The 19,986-nt window shown below is 44.7% G+C and overlaps 2 protein-coding genes across 3 annotated transcripts in view; one reads left to right on the top strand and one right to left on the bottom strand.

Moving 5' to 3' along the window:
* Positions 1 to 5,484, bottom strand: part of def6b (DEF6 guanine nucleotide exchange factor b) — a 7,700-nt gene extending 2,216 nt beyond the window's left edge. Inside the window, exons 1-8 of the mRNA XM_077001123.1 lie at positions 4,581 to 5,484; positions 3,719 to 3,859; positions 3,200 to 3,403; positions 2,853 to 3,080; positions 2,477 to 2,623; positions 1,790 to 1,898; positions 971 to 1,269; positions 637 to 803 (exon numbers count right to left, since the gene is read on the bottom strand). Coding sequence (XP_076857238.1) covers positions 637 to 803; positions 971 to 1,269; positions 1,790 to 1,898; positions 2,477 to 2,623; positions 2,853 to 3,080; positions 3,200 to 3,403; positions 3,719 to 3,859; positions 4,581 to 4,676 — 1,391 coding nt within the window. The 5' untranslated portion in view covers positions 4,677 to 5,484. The remainder of the gene's footprint in view (positions 1 to 636; positions 804 to 970; positions 1,270 to 1,789; positions 1,899 to 2,476; positions 2,624 to 2,852; positions 3,081 to 3,199; positions 3,404 to 3,718; positions 3,860 to 4,580) is intronic.
* Positions 5,485 to 11,764: 6,280 nt separating this feature from the next.
* The window catches only part of cacna1sa (calcium channel, voltage-dependent, L type, alpha 1S subunit, a), a 42,135-nt gene continuing 33,913 nt past the window's right edge, over positions 11,765 to 19,986 (top strand). For both annotated transcript variants that reach the window (XM_077001125.1, XM_077001124.1), the window contains exons 1-3: positions 11,765 to 12,119; positions 15,584 to 15,689; positions 19,257 to 19,396. In XM_077001125.1, the coding sequence (XP_076857240.1) occupies positions 11,932 to 12,119; positions 15,584 to 15,689; positions 19,257 to 19,396 (434 nt within the window). In that variant the 5' untranslated portion in view covers positions 11,765 to 11,931. The remainder of the gene's footprint in view (positions 12,120 to 15,583; positions 15,690 to 19,256; positions 19,397 to 19,986) is intronic.

The following is a 19,986-nucleotide window of genomic DNA, read 5'->3' as shown; positions in this document are numbered from 1 at the left end:
AGATGGCAGGAAGTAGTGAGTGTTCTCTGCTTCTCAAGACAAAGAAAACAAGGTTTGGGCATTGGTGACAACTCACACACACACACACACACACACACACACACACACACACACACACACACACACACACACACACACAGACACACACACACACACACACACAAACACACACACCCACACACACACACAGCTTTACAGCATTTGCTGCACAAATGCTGAGCTATGTTTATGGAAAGCTTGAAGTCAGTTCCACACTCTAACATCCCTTCCCCTCTCACCTCCCCCTCCTCTCCTCTCCTCCCTTCCTCTCCTCTCCTCCCCTTTTCTACTCTCTTCTCCTCCCCTCCCTACTCTCAGGTCTCCACATACAGTAGTGCTCCTGTGTGCTCTGTGTGTCTATGTGTATATGTGCATGTGTGTCCCAGGCATGTGCATAGCAATACACCTCCTCTTCCTGCCTGCCGTGTGTGTGTGTGTGTGTGCATTTGCACACACAAGTATGTGTGGGTGTGAATGTGGGTGTGTGCATGTGCACGTGTGTGTGCGGTGTGTGTGTGTGCGTGTGCATGCATGCGTGATGGGTACGTTTGTGTGTGGTGTGTGTGTGTGTGTGTGTGTGTGTGTGTGTGTTCATACTGGGCCTGTGCGTAGCGGTATGCCTCCTCGTCCTGCCTCGCTCTGATCTCCTGTTGTAGCGCCTCCTCAAGACGCTGCTGCATCTCCTCCAGCTCCCTGATCCTCCTCCTCTGATGCTCCGCCTCCGCCTCCTTCAGAGCCATCTCCTCCTGCATGGTCAAACGGGCCTGCGCGCACACACACACACACACACACACACACACACACACACACACACACACACACACACACACACACACACACACACACACACACACACACACATTTAATCTTTCTCTCCTCTCCCCTCTCCCCTCTCCTCTCTCCTCTCCCCTCTCCCCTCCCCTCTCCTCACCTCCTGTGCCTCCTGTAGTTGCTTCTGCAGGGCTCTCTGCAGTTCTTCATGCTGCTTGCGCCTCCTCTGCTCCTCCTGCTCCAGGGAGGCCTGGGCCTGACGCTGCGCCTCCTTCAGGAGTTCCAGCTCCACCTGCTTCTGCTCCTTTTCTCCCTGCAGAGCCTGAAGCCTCTGCGTCTCCTGCTCTCGTAGGGCGCGTCTCTTCTCACGCTCCTCCCGTGCTTCCTGACGGTGAGCCTTCAGCTCTTTGTGCAGTGAACTCTTCCCCTCAGACCGCAGACGGATCGCTGTCTGGATAGCTGCCGTACACACGTGTGTGTGTGTGTGTGTGTGTGTGTGTGTGCTTATAGTTAGTATTCATTCATAAGCTAATAACAGGACATTACTGCATAACTAATGCATAATAATAGTGATGAAAATAATGAAAAGTAGGAGGACCAGGTCCACTTTGAGGGACTGCAAGACAGAATCTAAATATACCAGAGTTCAGCTATTACGGTTGACCGCATCCTCTGAATTACATTTTGTTCTTTTGAACACCACCCATATGGTTTGCAATGTCACTGTACTACTCAGGTGAGGTAAAGCATTTCACCCTGATGTCACGCTGATGTCACGGTGATATCATGCTGATGTCATGCTGATGTCACCTGCTAATGCCCTTTACAGCACACAGGGCTACATTAGGTTACGGATCGGCCCTAGTGAACTGTGTGGCTTGGAGCCTAGAGCTAGGCTAACTTTAGTGAAGTGTTAGGAATAGCATTTTTTCCCCTCTAACAATTTGTGCTGGATATATTGTGTGTTTGTATGTCTGACCTGTTGTCCACTCCTGCCGCTGTTTGCTGTCTGGAGCACTCATCTCATACGTTTTATTGAGGGTTTTCACGCAGAACATACACCTCTTTCCCTCCCTCTCAGGAAGGACCTGCAGGCGAAAACACACACGTCTTTATCTCACATCAGCATCATTAGCATTCATATCTAAATTCAAATTTGAATGAATATGACATGTATGTTCTTATGTGCCGTTCTTTTTACAACACGCGTTGTTAACAAAGCAGATTAACAGAGACAGTATGTGTCAGGGTAAGAGTCCAGGACCTGCTGAGAAAACGAAATGCAGCATTGACATTGAGAAACGTTAAAAGGTTTCAGGATTGCTTTTAGTTGTGTAATTAAAGATCAGTTAAAGGTTACAGGTCAGTTTCCTGGATGTGAATGACGATGTCTGTGCTGCATGGCAGGGGTGGAGGACCAGTGCCTCTCAGTGTGTCTTTTACTGTGTCTTAGGATACATTGGCCATAAAAAGGGTAAAGGGGTTTTTATTTGAAAAGTTTATGATTATCTTTGGTATTAGGGATTCAAGAATAAAGGTTTGGTGTTAGGCCTTCTGATTAAGACCTTCTCATTAAATTACTGTGGAGTTAAGAGTGTTAGAGTTAAGAGTGTTGAGTTAGGAGAGTTAAAGTTAAGTGTGTTAGAGTTAGGAGCGTGTGTATTACCTCCACACAGCAGTTCTCGTCAAGGTCAATGCTTCCTTTACATTCCTTGCTGTCTTCACTGGTGTAGTAGCATAGAGTACTGGGCTTTAAACAGAACCAGCGCTCGGTCCAGTTTCGACGCAAGTGTCCCTTCTTCCACAGGTAGCCCTGAAAATGTTTTAATCAAATTTCTAAATTTCTACTTGCTACGAGGACTGTATTTATGTGGTGTGTGTGTGTGCGTGTGAGTGTATGTGTGTGCATGAGTGTGTGTGCGCGTGTGTGTGTGCATGAGTGTGTGTGTGAGTATTTGTGTGGTGCGTGATGTGTGTGAGTGTGTGTGAGTATTTGTGTGGTGTGTGTGAGTGTGTGTGCGTGTGTGTGTGGTCTCACATGCCTCTTTGAGGATGTTGCCCACTATCTCGCGGTACACCTGCTCTATGGCTGAACTGACTCTCTCTGTGCCGGGGCCTCGTCCCAGCACCCCTGAGTTCACCAGCTCCAGGAAGGTCCACACATTCACAGCCTCCCTCTGCACAGTCTCCTGGGTCCAAAACTCCTCCAGATCCACACTGTTCAGCTCCACATTCATCAAGCCTGAGATCTTCTTCAGCAGGTATTCCACCTGAAGACACACTGCCACATAAGTACACATGCAAGCATACACACGCATGCACAAACACCGCATACATGGTAAATATAAAAACAATACTCATAATCTAGTTAAAAATGTGGTTTCCGCACTTCCTCTGACACTAGCACTAGCGGGTATTTATCCTCGGACAGGAAGTTGAAGAGGCACCACAGACGTCCAGCATCTTTACTGGTCAGCACGGTGGCTTGGGTGGTGTTGGTGGTGTTGGTGGTGTTAGGGTGGTAGTTCTTCTTAGAGCAGAGTGTCCAGCACAGCTCATCCACCTCCTCCTTATCAAAGGTCCCCTGCACAACCTGACCAAAAATACCAACATCATGTACGTCCAGACCTACAGCTCCTCATTAAATACTGCTATGTGTGTGAGTGTGTGCATGCGTGCGTGGGTGCGTGTGGGTGTGGGTGTGTGTGTGTGTGTGTGTCTGTGTGTGTGTATGTGTGTGTGTGTGTGTGTGTGTGTGTGTGTGTGTGTGTGTGTGTGTGTGTGTGTGTGTGTGTGTGTGTGTGTGCATGCGTGCGTGGGTGCGTGTGGATGTGTGTGTGTGTGTGTGTGTGTGTGTGTGTGTGTGTGTGTGTGTGTGTGTGTGTGTGTGTGTGTGTGTGAAGTGCACCTTGTCCAGTATGAATCTGTTGAGGTAGGGCATGTAGCCCTGGCTGGAGACAGGACCATCATCATCATCACTGAAGTGCTGCTCCAGCGCCGCCTGGTCGTGGGGGATCCGCAACACGCTGTACAAATTATGAGACAACACCTACACAACAACAACAACAACAACAACAACACAAAAATGCAGGAGATAAACAAAACACTGCAGAATAATTACAGGTAAAAACATCCAAAGAATAAGCAAAACAACACAAAATGTAATGAAACAACACAAAATAAACAACAATAAAAATGAATACACAAACAAAACAAGTAAACAAAATAAGAAACATTGTCAAAGGGACAAAAAGAGAACAAAAAACTAAAAGCAAAGCATTTAACCAGGAACATGTAAATGAACCAGTATATCAGAGTAGCGTGTAGGGGAGGGTCAGCTCAGACTGGTGTATACTGGTGTAAATTGCATATAACACTATGAGGTGTATAGTGCAGTGATGGGTAATGTAATGGTGTCAAACACAGACACATGACATGATGCTAACAAACTCAATAACCACACCACAGAGCGTATGTGTACTTGATGTGTTCTTTAAAGACCAATTCTCTAAAGCCACATAGAATGATAATGATTACTGTAACACAATATGTTCAGAACATACACACACTCACTAACACACAAACACAATTTTTTTGCCTGTTCTTGAGATCAGTGCTTACCAGTCAGCCTGTATCTCCATACTTGTTTCAGTTATCTAACCTTGCCAATTAAACACCGTTCAGAAATCCAACCTTGTATTTTCTAAAGCAAGTCTTAACTAGTGTCTCTGGAGTATGCAGTGTTGATATTCTCCTTATCTCTGTCTCACCTTTAACTGTGATTTCGACACCTTCCCGCTGTCCTCTGTGTCCAGTGAGGTGAAGGCGTACCATATGCTCTTCAGCAGGTCCGCACGCATTTCCATCCTGGACTCTCCTCCTCACTGCTGTATGCTCTCTCGTACACTTTCTCTTCCTTTCTTTCGTCCCTGCTCTTCCTCTCTTTCCCTCTTTCTTGTTCTTTACTCTCCCTCCTTCCTGTCTCTCTCACCCATTTATTTCTTGTTTTTTCTCTCTGTTTTCTTTCTCTTTCCTTCAACGCTCTCACATCCTGTTAGGTCCGAAAGTACCACAGCGCTCCCTGCCTGACACTCTACCTCCCTCTCTTGTTCGACGGCTGCACCACACACACATGCAGACATTTGTAAACACTTGCACACACAGTCTCTAGTATCATTACCAAAAGCCTTAATTCTGTCTAATCACAAAGCATAAAAAAGAAATATGGCATTACTAATTTAATTAATTTAATTACATTTTAATAAAAAGTTCTTGAATAAAGTACATTGCCAAGCAAAACCCCTCAAAATGCACCCATGTATTTTCCTGAAACTTTACAGCATTAGTGAGAAAGATTAGAAATACATACAGAGTTTATGAACCTGAGTTTAACTGGGATTGAATTTACCTGAAAGAAACTGCTCCTCAAAGCACAGAGAGATCACAGAAGGGAATGGGCTTACCTGTCTGCACCCTGTCTAGTCTAAATTCTGACTTCTGGATGAGCTAACCTCCGGAACAGTTACCAGATACACCCACACACCCACGCAAACACCCACACATTCGCACAGATTCTCAAGTCTAGAACTTTCCAGTGTTCTCATAGCCAAAACCACACAGACTGATAGATCCATCAGCACATGCTAAACAGCCCAGAATGAGCAGACGTGTCCTGGAAAACACATACGTGTGTGTGTGCGTGCATGTGTGTGTGAATGAGAGGTTGCAGGCAGGAAGAGAGACATAAAGAGAGAGAGACAGAGAGATGAACAGAGAGAGGGACATAGAGAGGGACAGAGAGGAAGGTTGAAGAAGGTTGATATGTTTTGGGCACACTGCAACCATCAAAGTGTGTGTGTGTGTGTGTGTGTGTGTGTGTGTGTGTGTGTGTGTGTGTGTTCATATTCAGTTCTGCTGAAAGATAACTGTTACACCAAAGCCATACAATCACCCTTTAAAGTATTTTCCATAACATAACGTATGTGTGTGTGTGTATTTATGTATGTATGTATGTGCGCGTACCAGTGTGTGTGTTCCAGTGTGTGCATGAGCAGTGTGTGCATGCATGTGTGTGTGTGTGTGTGTGTGTGTCCATATACACATACACAGGTTGACACGTCTTTGGAAATCACAGTCCAGTTAATGCGCCACAACTCCACCAAATGCTGTTAGAGTTACAGAAGAGCCCACCAGGCAGACCACGCAGAAACTGCTATGTTAGGGGTTAGGGATTAGGGATTAGGGTTAGGGTTAGGACTATGGTTAGAGTTAGGGGTTAGACCACCCAGAAATTGCTAGGATGGCCTCATAGGGATGTTCTGTACATGCTATGACACTAAATGAATTCCTCTAAAGCTGATCTAAGTTTCGCTGGTAGGGTGAGTGGACTGAACCGCTTCCTGCTGTTGGTCTGTTATTGAGACACACAGCTCACCAGCACCTCAACTCATCCCCATCCCATAATCTCCTACTCACCCACCATCAGAGGAATTAAGCTATGTAATGATCAACGCTATCATCAAAGCAAGATCTGAAAGAATCAAATTGAAGTTTGAGAGGGTGGGACCCCAATGGTCTTAATCCAGGTTTTGTTCTCTAATCTAGAAGAGGTTTGATTGAAATCACCACAACACACATTATCACCTTCAAAGCGTGTCTGTAGGCCGGTGTGTGTGGCTGCAGCATTGGAGAGCAGTGAGCCGCTCACGAGCTGCTGCTTACACGTTATCAGCCACAACGTTGCCTGCACAGGGAGAATGTGACTGCAGCACAAATAAATACAGAATCCTGCTCCTTCATGTCCACTGAAAGCTTTAAAATTAAATATGGATGTTTAATTTGATATCTATACACTCGTTAAATGTTTGTTTTGTGACTGGTGCTAGTATCGGTGTATTACAGAAGTATATTTAGTGAGTAGTAGCTAGTTTAGTTTTGGTATCATAATATCATACTAATAAAAGGGCTTTAGATTGAGTGTAGAGTATTGAGGAATAGTAGGGTGTCAGGATGTTATTGTGGCATAGTGCGTAGTAGTTTGGCATTGGTGTGGGTGTAAAATGTGTGTTGTATAGACTGGTATTGGTGGGGGTGTAGTGTGTGTATTGTAGTATGGTTTGGCATTGGTGTGGGTGTAGTATGTGTGTTGTAATATGGTTTGGCATTGGTGTGGGTGTAGTGTGTGTGTATGTTGTATTATGGTTTGGCTTTAGTGTGGGTGTTGTAATATGGTTTGGCGTTGGTGTAGTGTGTGTGTGTTGTAGTATGGTTTGGCATTGGTGTGGGTGTAGTGTGTGTGTTGTAGTATGGTTTGGCGTTGGTGTAGTGTGTGTTGTAGTATGGTTTGGCGTTGGTGTAGTGTGTGTTGTAGTATGGTTTGGCATTGGTGTAGTGTGTGTTGTAGTATGGTTTGGCTTTGGTGTAGTGTGTGTTGTAGTATGGTTTGGCATTGGTGTGGGTGTAGTGTGTGTTGTAGTATGGTTTGGCGTTGGTGTAGTGTGTGTTGTAGTATGGTTTGGCGTTGGTGTAGTGTGTTGTAGTATGGTTTGGCATTGGTGTGGGTGTAGTGTGTGTTGTAGTATGGTTTGGCGTTGGTGTAGTGTGTGTTGTAGTATGGTTTGGCATTGGTGTGGGTGTAGTGTGTGTTGTAGTATGGTTTGGCGTTGGTGTAGTGTGTGTTGTAGTATGGTTTGGCATTAGTGTGGGTGTGGACAGCAGCCCTTACACCATCTAATGAGTGTTTGCAGCTGTTCCAATTCAGCCAGTCAACACTGAGCTGTAATTCCACCCTCTGAACCCAAAACATACTATCCATCACCCTCTACTTCCTGGGGTTCATTTCCCCTTTGAAATTTACAAGTACTGTAAGCATACGCACACATACACAGACACACACACATTCCTCTGAACAGTACACACCCCTGTCTGGGGAGGGGCTGTCTGAAGTAGTAAAGAGGAGACGTTCAGCTCACCTGCAACAGATGAACATCACTCAGGTGTGTGTGGATCATTCCATTGTGTGTGGATCACGGTGATGTGTGTGGATCATTCAGGTGTGTGTGGATCATTCGGGTGTGTGTGGATCACTCTGGTGTGTGTGGATCATTCAGGTGTGTGTGAATCACTCAGGTGAAGAGGCTGTGGATTCCAGCAGTGTATTCTACACCAAGCAATCAGGTAAGATGCAGAGCGCCTAAACATTGCACACAGTACACACTAATATACTCTATTACACAAGTGTAGATGCTGTAGATCAGAAAGTATGTGGAACAGCACAGTTGGTGAGGAGTATGGTGAGGAGACTGTTGACCTTATATGTGAGCACACTGAGCACACTGCAGTCTGATCACACTGTCCCGAATGGCATCCTAAAAGCATCCTGTCAACTGGATATTTTCACTGTGGAAGTGTATAATCTCCATATAGTCTCACTAGTATGGTCTCCATATATCAGGGTCTCTCTCTCTCTCTCTCTCACACACACACACACACACACACACACACACATTATATATATATATAATTATTAAGTAGATATGTTCCTGTGTTTTCCTGATGAACCCATTCAACCCAATTCAATTCAGCCCATTAGTTATTAGTATAGATTATGGCTGTGTGGATCACTTCAGAAAATCTTAGAATCATGCAGTCTTAGGATCTGGCAGTGGAGGTTGTGATGTGTTTAGGAAAGCTGGTAGGGGAATTCCACACCTCTCCCCCTGTCATCTTAAAGGGAGGGAGGGAGGAAAGGAGAGCAAGTATGTGTGTGTGTGTCTGTGAGAGAGAGAGAGAGAGAGAGAGAGAGAGAGAGAGAAATTATTGGGGAAACCTCGCTATTTGCTTCCAGCTTTAAATCTCAGTGTTCTCTAGAAAACCGCACTACAGTATTTTTATTTTTTTATCGCTTACATATTCTTCGTACCATTTGAACATACATATGCCTCGTTTTGTCTCTCTGTTTCATTCTTATTGTCAAGTGTCATACATACAGTGGAATTCTTTACAGCAACTACATGTCGAACACCAAAATCCTTGGATTGCCATTTGAAACAAAGTCCCAAATTAACAATGAACCACGGTCAGCGGATCTGCAGTGGAAAAACGTTTGTTACTTTTGTGGAAATGTTACAATTAACTTATATAATTGACTGAAATTAAATTTATTAGACTAAATAAACTAAAAAACTCCAGATTATGAGTCTCAACACACCCCGTGTTAAACACGTCTCTGAATCTAACCTGTCTGTTTTCTCATGTTCTCACAGAAAGTGACATGAAAGTGCCACCAGGTATTTTGACGGAAATTTCTCTATAAAACTATAAAGTTAAAAAATGACACTACGACGATGAAACTGGCTCCACATTAACTAACAGAATTTGTATTTTCACCCGTTTTGGATTCAGGCTGTGGCTCGACGTAACGCGTGCAGTGGCACAGACTTCATATTCGGGAGCGTTTCTTTGACACCTTCCCTCCACATCATGGACTCTTCTTTCTCCTATTCCTTTGCCGAACGGTACTGCAACCTCAGGAAAAGCAACATTCACTATACTGTGTCTCCCTCTGGTGGCCATAAAGAAAGCCGGATCCATGCGCAGCTGCGCCCAGAGCATTTCGGGCACTCGCTTCCCCTGCTCCTCTACCCGGGAAGAGTAGAGTCAGGACTTTATGAGGGCTCGTACCAGGGTCCCCCGCCACTCCTCCCCTACCTTGGCCCGTTCCATGGCCGATTTGGTGTTTACGAGTGTCCATTTGAGCCAGCTTTCATTCAGAAGCGAAACGAGAGGGAACGCCAGCGCGTAAAGTGTGTGAACCAAGGCTATGCGAAATTACGGGACCATCTGCCAGGCAGCACCACAGAGAAACGCATGAGTAAAGTGGAAACGCTGCGGGCCGCAATACGCTACATAAAATACCTGCAGCGTTTGGTGGAAGGGCGCGTGTCTGAGAGGGAACGTGGGCGCGAGGGGTTAGAGGACACAGACTGCACAACTGAACACAGCGAAGAGTCGTCTCCATATTCACTCTCCGGAACTTCATCTCCGGCACAACGGGGCACCTCCAGAAAGTAAGGCAGACCCTCCAGAAAGTTGCGATGTTGCGATTTGCGACTTCAACGCAACTTCAAGCAAACCCCGCGAATTCAGGGCGGTGTTGCAACTTCAGCCAATCACCGCAACTTTCCCGCAAATTTGACCAATCACTGATGTCGTCTTGATGTGACGTCGACAAACTCCCGCCTTACCTCCGTATATACGTTCAAGAGGAGCAGACTGAAAGCAGCATGAGCGACGAAAATAACGGCAAAAAGATCGGGAAAAGCAGTATCCCGGTACACTACATGAAAACGGGGATAAACTGTCCAGATCCGACCCGCGAATTGATTATCTATGGCCCCCTGGATGATATTTAATTACTATTAGAACCGGCCCGCAGGCCACAGCCGCCCGATGGTGTTTTGCACCCACAAACACTACATTCCCCACAATGCAACGGCAGCCCGCGAAGTCACTGCAGCGCACGCAAGCGGCGAGGGTCTGAGATAAAGTTTATAAGTTTAAACTTTGAACTGAGATTAAGTTTAAAGTCAGAGATAAAATTTATTTATCTCTGATCCATATCTATGAGTTACTAGTTCGCTCTGGCGCCAACCACTGGCGATCGATGTCGATATAATACTTAATTTGTGTCCATTTTACAGGCCGCCCGGTAACAACTTACGTTCGCTAACCCCGCCCCCCCTCCCCGTCAACAATTAATGTTCGCCACCCCCCCCCCCCCCCCCACCAAAAGGTTCAAATCTCACTTCAAGCGATCTTGAAAAGTTGGCAACCCTGAATAAATAGGTAAATAGATAATTAAAATGGACTACTAAATAGAGGAAACCATACAACATTTACTCCCTATTGTAATGTACTCACAAAAAAGCAAAAACACACCGCAACTTCCATCGCAATTTTTTTTTAAAACACCCGCAACATCAAACATTTTAGCCCGCAACAATCACAAAAAAGGCCCGCGAAATCCTGGGGGGACTGGTAAGGTATTATCACGTGACAATCAAAGGACGTTATGTAAGACAAGAAGAGGTCATACGTGTTTTCACTGGATTTTAATAGCTAATCAACAAACCCAGAACTGTGCTAAGTGACACTTGTGACAGTGGACTATGAAATTCTCCACTTTTTCTGGCTCTAACATGAAGGCCTCGGGTGTCAGCTCAGCAGCTATAGCACATAAGCAGGAAGACACTGTTGGTCTGCTGAGTCTCTTCTGACTGCTCTGCTCTAGCTGATTGTTACATTAAAATTACTTTTTGAAATAATCACTTGTGGGTTTTTGATTTGCACTTTAGCAGCCCACCACCAGCAGATTCGGAAAAAGTAATCGAACCCTTCTGAACAGATCAAAGCAAAACATGCCAGAACACCAAATAAACATCACATAACACCCTCAGAAAACACAGTGAACCAGAGCACCAAACAAGCAGTACAAACCCTTGTGTACACTAAATAAATGACAATCAAATATGTTTCAAGTTAACTTCATTCAGTAGACAGTATATCTTTGTGATGTGTTCGGTGTTAAAGACCAGTTCGCCCAACGCTGTGCCTGCCCAATAGGGTTAGTGATCCAATATGACTTCAGCTACTAGTGATCCAATCAGAATCAGTGATGAAGTCCAGCAGCAAAGTCACAGCACAGCTGTGTTTTATGTTTTATGAAGGCTATAGAATTATAATGGACCAAAATAAACAATTCAGTAGATATTCTTCATTGTGTTGCCCTCATGGCTGTCCTCTGGGTCAGTGAAGAAAGACATGCAAACTCACCTACAACGTGACACAACTCTACTCCTCCCCTATACTAAGTGACATGCATTGTCTATATTTATTCTCTCAGCTAAGCAGCTGTTTTACTGACCAACACCAAGGCAGGAGGGTGATAGAGAGAGTATAGACTGGTGGAGACCAGTTTAGAAGACTGGTCTGAAGAGCTGGGGTGGGGAGAGGGAGTGAAGTTCAGACAGGAGCAGGCAGCAGCAGTTGCCCTGGGGGCAGTACCGGCTGAGCGGGCGTGCTGTAGCTGGCTTCGTGCTTGTGTCTGCTGGGGCAGGAGAGATGGAGACTGGTGCTGAAGCTCCCGTGACCTCCTACATCATGGATGAGGAGACGTTGAAGAGGAAGCAGAAAGAGAAGCTGAAGAAGCTTCAGGCCACTGGCGGCAATCCTCGCCCTGCTCGCTCCCTCCTCTTCCTCACGCTGAAGAACCCTTTCCGCAAAGCCTGCATTAGCATCGTGGAGTGGAAGTATCCTTGCTACCCAACCGCAGGGCCTCTTGCATCATTCGGTACATTACTGTTGATTCTGGAACATTCCTACTGTTCCAGAATTTTTTTTGAGAAAATTGTTGTTGAGAAAAGGGTTGTTTTAGTTTGAGAGTTTCTTTTTTCTGTTAGACACTTGAGTGGTTTGTCTGTGCTGATGTTTGAGAGCCAAAGAGATGTGATTACCTTTGTTACTGACTTTATTTCTTACACTAGCGGGTTATGAGTAGGTATATGACTTTGAGATATAGGATAAGATACTCCCCATGCAACTCTTGGAGAGACTCAAAGTGATTTGATTGTCCTGAAGTGTAAAGGCTTATCTGCAAAGCACTCAAATACTGCAGTAAACACTGAACACAGTGCTAGCATGACCCTACAGAGAACACTTCTGATGAAATATTAGGGAATAACACTGTTAACGAGTGTGGATACGGGATTGTGTGTCTCAGGGTGAAACTGTTAACAGGTCCGTGTGATTGTGTGTGTGTTTGTGTGTGTGTGCGCGCGCATGCGTGTGTGTATGTGTTGTGTGTGATGCTGTGCATGTGTTTGTTAGGGTTGGGAAGGTTAGTTTTAAGATACTTAAAGTAAGATTCTAAACAATATTAATATTATTTCATTAAAACACTGTTCAGATTCCAATACAATTTTGCCATCCATCCAACTCAAATAATATGAACTTGTCTTCTTTAGATAATTTCAAATAAATAACGCTATTTGATTACATTATATTGTTTTTACATTTTAGGTGTTTTAAAAAGTGTATAATAGAATAAATGTCCTACAATTTAATGAAATTGCCTAAAACGGATCACCTAATGTTATTTTCAAGAACTGTAATGGTTTATAATTTAAACATATTCTCTTTCTTGCCAAATCTAATATGAGGGCATATGTGTGAATTTGTAAGACAGGGGGAGTGTCTGTGTGTGCATGTTTGTGTGTGTGTGAGCGTGTGAGCATGTGTGTGTGTGTTCGTGTGTGTGTGTGTGTGTGTGTGTGTGTGTGTGTGTGTGTGTGTGTGTGTGTGTGTGTGTGTGTGTGTGTGTGTGTGTGTGTGTGTGTGTGAGCTCTTGCTCCATTCTGGTATAGGGAGCAGCTGTTCTTTCTCCTCACGCACTAAAAACAGACATGCTAAGATAAAAGAATGTAGTCTGTCACACAACACATACACAAGCCCATTCTAATACCTCCTGGATTGATCTATCTAGATTTACCTCTGTCCAAGGGAACAGCTTGGCTGACTGACTGACTGTTTCCACGCCTGGTCTTACCCAGGCTGAGTGTCTGAATTCACATGATTTCTTAGTTCTCTAAAAGAATATCTGTTCTTAGAGTCTCTGTTAGGCAGATACACAGGTCCCCCCATCTCACCACAGTTCATATGTAATAGTGAAAAACTGCAGCACAGTACAGGACCATTACACACCCATTATACACATTATATTACTATATTACACACCCAGTACACACATTACGTTACTACATTACACACCCATTACACAAAATAACTTTACTATCTTACACACCCATTATACACATTATATTACTATATTACACACCCAGTACACACATTACGTTACTACATTACACACCCATTACACAATATAACTTTACTATCTTACACACCCATTACACACATTATATTACTATATTGCACACCCATTGCACACATTACATCACTGCATTACACACACAGGCTGTATGCTTTCTAACAAGAATGGCATAATATAGAAAGACAGACGAATTAACTGATTATGAGGAGATGGTTAAGGGAGTGTGATATAGTGTTGTAGTGAGATGGTAATGGGGGAATGTTATAGTGAGAGTGTTATAGTGTGAGAGTGAATAGTAAGAGTGTTATAGTGAGATTGTTATGGGAAGATTGTTATAGTGAGAATGTTTAGGAGGAGGGTGTGGTGAGAGTGTTAATGGTGAGAAGGGTGTGGTGAGAGTGTTAAAGGTGAGGAGGGTGTGGTGAGAGTGTTAGAGGTGAGGAGGGTGTGGTGAGAGTGTTAAAGGTGAGGAGGGTGTGGTGAGAGTGTTAATGGTGAGGAGGGTGTGGTGAGAGTGTTAAAGGTGAGGAGGGTGTGGTGAGAGTGTTAATGGTGAGGAGGGTGTGGTGAGAGTGTTAAAGGTGAGGAGGGTGTGGTGAGAGTGTTAAAGGTGAGGAGGGTGTGGTGAGAGTGTTAATGGTGAGAAGGGTGTGGTGAGAGTGTTAAAGGTGAGGAGGGTGTGGTGAGAGTGTTAAAGGTGAGGATGATGTGGTGAGAGTGTTAATGATGAGGAGGGTGTGGTGAGAGTGTTAAAGGTGAGGAGGGTGTGGTGAGAGTGTTAATGGTGAGAAGGGTGTGGTGAGAGTGTTAAAGGTGAGGAGGGTGTGGTGAGAGTGTTAATGGTGAGGAGGGTGTGGTGAGAGTGTTAAAGGTGAGGAGGGTGTGGTGAGAGTGTTAAAGGTGAGGATGGTGTGGTGAGAGTGTTAAAGGTGAGGAGGGTGTGGTGAGAGTGTTAAAGGTGAGGAGGGTGTGGTGAGAGTGTTAATGGTGAGGATGGTGTGGTGAGAGTGTTAGAGGTGAGGAGGGTGTGGTGAGAGTGTTAATGGTGAGGATGGTGTGGTGAGAGTGTTAAAGGTGAGGAGGGTGTGGTGAGAGTGTTAAAGGTGAGGAGGGTGTGGTGAGAGTGTTAAAGGTGAGGAGGGTGTGGTGAGAGTGTTAATGGTGAGGATGGTGTGGTGAGAGTGTTAAAGGTGAGGAGGGTGTGGTGAGAGTGTTAAAGGTGAGGATGATGTGGTGAGAGTGTTAAAGGTGAGGAGGGTGTGGTGAGAGTGTTAAAGGTGAGGAGGGTGTGGTGAGAGTGTTAAAGGTGAGGAGGGTGTGGTGAGAGTGTTAATGGTGAGGAGGGTGTGGTGAGAGTGTTAATGGTGAGGAGGGTGTGGTGAGAGTGTTAAAGGTGAGGAGGGTGTGGTGAGAGTGTTAAAGGTGAGGAGGGTGTGGTGAGAGTGTTAATGGTGAGGAGGGTGTGGTGAGAGTGTTAATGGTGAGGAGGGTGTGGTGAGAGTGTTAATGGTGAGGAGGGTGTTGTGAGAGTGTTAATGGTGAGGAGGATGTGGTGAGAGTGTTAATGGTGAGGAGGGTGTGGTGAGTGTTAATGGTGAGGAGGGTGTGGTGAGAGTGTTAGAGGTGAGGAGGGTGTGGTGAGAGTGTTAATGGTGAGGAGGGTGTGGTGAGAGTGTTAATGGTGAGGAGGGTCTGGTGAGAGTGTTAGAGGTGAGGAGGGTGTGGTGAGAGTGTTAATGGTGAGGAGGGTGTGGTGAGAGTTAATGGTGAGGAGGGTGTGGTGAGAGTGTTAATGGTGAGGATGGTGTGGTGAGAGTGTTAAAGGTGAGGAGGGTGTGGTGAGAGTGTTAATGGTGAGGAGTTATTTACCTTGAGCACCACTCTCAGGCCATTTGAGGTCATCATCCTGCTCACCATCTTCGCTAACTGTGTGGCTCTTGCTGTGTTCATGCCCATGCCAGAAGAGGACACCAACAACACCAACAGCAACCTGGTGGGTACACACACACACATACACACACACACACACACACACACACACACACACACACACACACACACACACACACACACACACACACACACACACACACACACACTCCCATATATACACGCACACACACACACACACACACACACACACACACTCCCATATATACACGCACACATACGTAAACACACACACGCATGCACACACATACACTCACACACACACACACACACACACACACACACACACACACACACACACACACGCACGCACTACACACACACTGTTTATTGTGGCTCAGACTCTGAGGTGATGTTGTTGATATCTTTAGCTGTTAAGTTTGATACCCTCAATTAATTGTCCTAAGAGTTGTTTGTTTTTTTAAAGGATCACAAAATATTTTCTGAGTTATGGTCATTTTTAATAAACTTATCCAAAAAAGGATTATCCAAAACAAGTGCACAACAAACTGAAAACCTAGCACCCTCTACATTAACCTCTACAATAACCTCTACAATAACCTCTACATTAGACCAGTGTTGCATGCAGGTTCAGCTGACTGCATCTGTAGCAGGAAAGCAAACTCAGAGGACATTACTCCAGTGTTTACATTACTCCAGTGTTCATTGTACTCCAGTGTTCACAGTACTCCAGTGTTCATTGTACTCCAGTGTTTACATTACTCCAGTGTTCATTGTACTCCAGTGTTCACAGTACTCCAGTGTTCATTGTACTCCAGTGTTTACATTACTCCAGTGTTCATTGTACTCCAGTGTTTACATTACTCCAGTGTTCATTGTACTCCAGTGTTCACATTACTCCAGTATTTACCTTACTCCAGTGTTCACATTACTCCAGTGTTCACATTACTCCAGTGTTTACATTACTCCAGTGTTCACATTACTCCAGTATTTACATTACTCCAGTGTTCATTGTACTCCAGTGTTCACAGTACTCCAGTGTTCATTGTACTCCAGTGTTTACATTACTCCAGTGTTCATTGTACTCCAGTGTTCACATTACTCCAGTATTTACATTACTCCAGTGTTCATTGTACTCCAGTGTTCACATTACTTCAGTATTTACATTACTCCAGTGTTCACATTACTTCAGTATTTACATTACTCCAGTGTTTACATTACTCCTGTGTTCCTCACTCTGCACTGCCTTCATGTTCAGTTTGACTACAGAGACTTACATACAACATTTGAACCTTTAATGACAGAGATCCTGCATGTCTCTCCCTGATCCTGCATGTCTCCCTGATCCTGCATGTCTCCCTGATCCTGCATGTCTCCCTGATCCTGCATGTGTCTCCCTGATCCTGCATGTCTCCCTGATCCTGCATGTCTCTCCCTGATCCTGCATGTCTCCCTGATCCTGCATGTGTCTCCCTGATCCTGCATGTCTCCCTGATCCTGCATGTCTCCCTGATCCTGCATGTGTCTCCCTGATCCTGCATGTCTCCCTGATCCTGCATGTCTCCCTGATCCTGCATGTCTCTCCCTGATCCTGCATGTCTCCCTGATCCTGCATGTCTCTCCCTGATCCTGCATGTCTCTCCCTGATCCTGCATGTCTCCTGATCCTGCATGTCTCTCCCTGATCCTGCATGTGTCTCCCTGATCCTGCATGTCTCTCCCTGATCCTGCATGTCTCCTGATCCTGCATGTCTCTCCCTGATCCTGCATGTCTCTCCCTGATCCTGCATGTCTCTCCCTGATCCTGCATGTCTCCTGATCCTGCATGTCTCTCCCTGATCCTGCATGTCTCCTGATCCTGCATGTCTCTCCCTGATCCTGCATGTCTCTCTGATCCTGCATGTCTCTCTGATCCTGCATGTCTCCTGATCCTGCATGTCTCTCTGATCCTGCATGTCTCCCTGATCCTGCATGTCTCTCTGATCCTGCATGTCTCCTGATCCTGCATGTCTCTCTGATCCTGCATGTCTCCCTGATCCTGCATGTCTCCTGATCCTGCATGTGTCTCCTGATCCTGCATGTCTCTCCCTGATCCTGCATGTCTCCTGATCCTGCATGTCTCTCTGATCTTGTGGAGTCTTGCAGTCCGTGTTCTACTACTGCTTCACTCAGGACTACTGTTCCTTACAGCTGATCAGTGGATCAGTTATTTATCCTTAAATAGCCCCTAAACTGTACAGTAGTCTTATGAATAATTTTAGGAATGTGATCTCTAAATGTGGTTTTAAATCCTGGCTTAGGCAGGTCTGCAAATTTAATTGGGCTTTTTTATTTTACATTAGTATTTTAGCATTGTATTATACAGTATTATTTTATTTTGTCAATATAAATTACAGTGGTATGTGAAATTCGTGAAAGTTGGTAATAGGGTGTATTGCTGTGTAAGATGATGATGATGATGATGATGATGATGATGATGATAATGATGAGTAATCCGTTTATTATTCATCTGTTCATTAATATGATTATCCAAATATCCAGACATTTAACTGAATGACAATATTTTTGCATGTACTCACATGCAGTCACATTACCATCTGAGCAGACCAGGCTGCTACACTAAATCTCCGTTACTCCCTTTGTTCACTAACAGGTGTCAGTGTGTGTGTGTGTGTGTATGTTTGTGGTGTGTGTGTGTGTGTGTGTGTGTGTGTGTGTGTGTGTGTGTGTGTGTGTGTGTGTGTGTGTGTGTGTGTGTGTGTGTGTGTGTGCATGTATCTGCCCTTGAGCCAGACGATTGAGAAGAGCAGGTGGCTATGACACAGTCTGAGAGAAACCTTTAAATTTAGAAGAGCTCTCACTCTGTGTGCACCCACACACACACACACACAATATACAGTTTATTAACATAAGCAAAGCTCTCGTGTGGCTGTGACCAGCATATTAAGGTGTCACAAAGTCAGTATTACTGTATTTGTTATGGTGTGTCATTATTGTTCGTAGCACAGCAGTATGACCACATTGAAATGCCTGTGGTACATGTGTGTACATCTAACTGCCACTTAAAGCTCCAAACAGCTCCTGTAGCTGAGGGGTCATCTGCTCATGATGCTGAGGGGTCATCTGCTCATGGTGCTGAGGGGTCATCTGCTCATGGTGCTGAGGGGTCATTTGCTCATGATGCTGAGGGGTCATTTGCTCATGATGCTGAGGGGTCATTTGCTCCTGGAGATGAGGGGTCATCTGATACAGCTGTGGAGACAATGAAAGAGCTCAGCTCTGATGAACATCTCTCTCACTAATGCCATAGAGTCACAGCTGGGAGACCGCTCTGTCTTCCTCACACACACGGCATACACACTGCACACACACACTGCACACATCACAAAGTGGCTGAGTATCTCCTCTTAATGTTATAGACTTGCACAGGTAATTCCACTCAGTACTTGATAAATGGCAAAGGTTAAATCAATACAAGAGCAACATGATAAGACTTCATCATCAAACTGAGTTCATTCTGTGTTTTTACGTTTGTGTCAGTAATTCTGTACCTCACACATAGGTGTTAGATGCATAGTAATGGCATTCGCAAATCCAGTCATTTAGAAATGAGAATTCAGTAGTAACACACTATGACTCTGTGTCAACAGGAAAGTCTGGAGTACATCTTCCTGATCATATTCACATTGGAGTGCTTCCTGAAAATCGTGGCTTACGGATTCCTCTTCCACGCAGACGCATACTTGCGAAATTGTTGGAACATTCTAGACTTTGTAATTGTGACTATGGGGTAAGACATGAGGCTCTTTAAATATGTAATTCATGCTCCCTGTAAGGAGTGCTGAGGATGGATGGCAGACTGAGGCGTTGCCTTACACAAATGACGTTTATTGAAAATGGTGCGGTTGTGTTTCACAACAAAGAATATTTACCACACGAATGCAACAGAGGACAGACTCAAATACAGACGAGCGATGGGCACAAACAATACACACATTAAATACTCTAACATAAACAATACACAGATTAAATGTGATCAGTATGTAATTGTGTGCAGTGTGTAATTCTGTGTAGTCAGTGCTCAAACAGTATGTAGTGTGTAACTGTATGTATTGAGTGCTCATATGTAGTGTTTACCTGTGTGTAGTGAGTGTTAATATGTAGTGTGTAACTGTGGAGTGAGCGCTCACATGTAGTGTGTATTGTGTGTCGTGAGTGCTTATATGAAGTGTGTAGTGAGTGCTCATATGTAGTATGTAACTGTGTGTAGTAAGCACTCATATGTAGTGTGTAACTGTTTGTAGTGAATGCTCATATGTGGTGTGTAGCTGTGTAGTGAGCACTCATGTAGTGTGTAGTGTGGACTGAGTGCTCATATGT

Source organism: Brachyhypopomus gauderio, chromosome 1 (assembly GCF_052324685.1).
Source record: "Brachyhypopomus gauderio isolate BG-103 chromosome 1, BGAUD_0.2, whole genome shotgun sequence".
Classification (NCBI taxonomy): Eukaryota; Metazoa; Chordata; class Actinopteri; order Gymnotiformes; family Hypopomidae; genus Brachyhypopomus; species Brachyhypopomus gauderio.
This window is presented reverse-complemented; position numbering and strand designations above follow the sequence as displayed.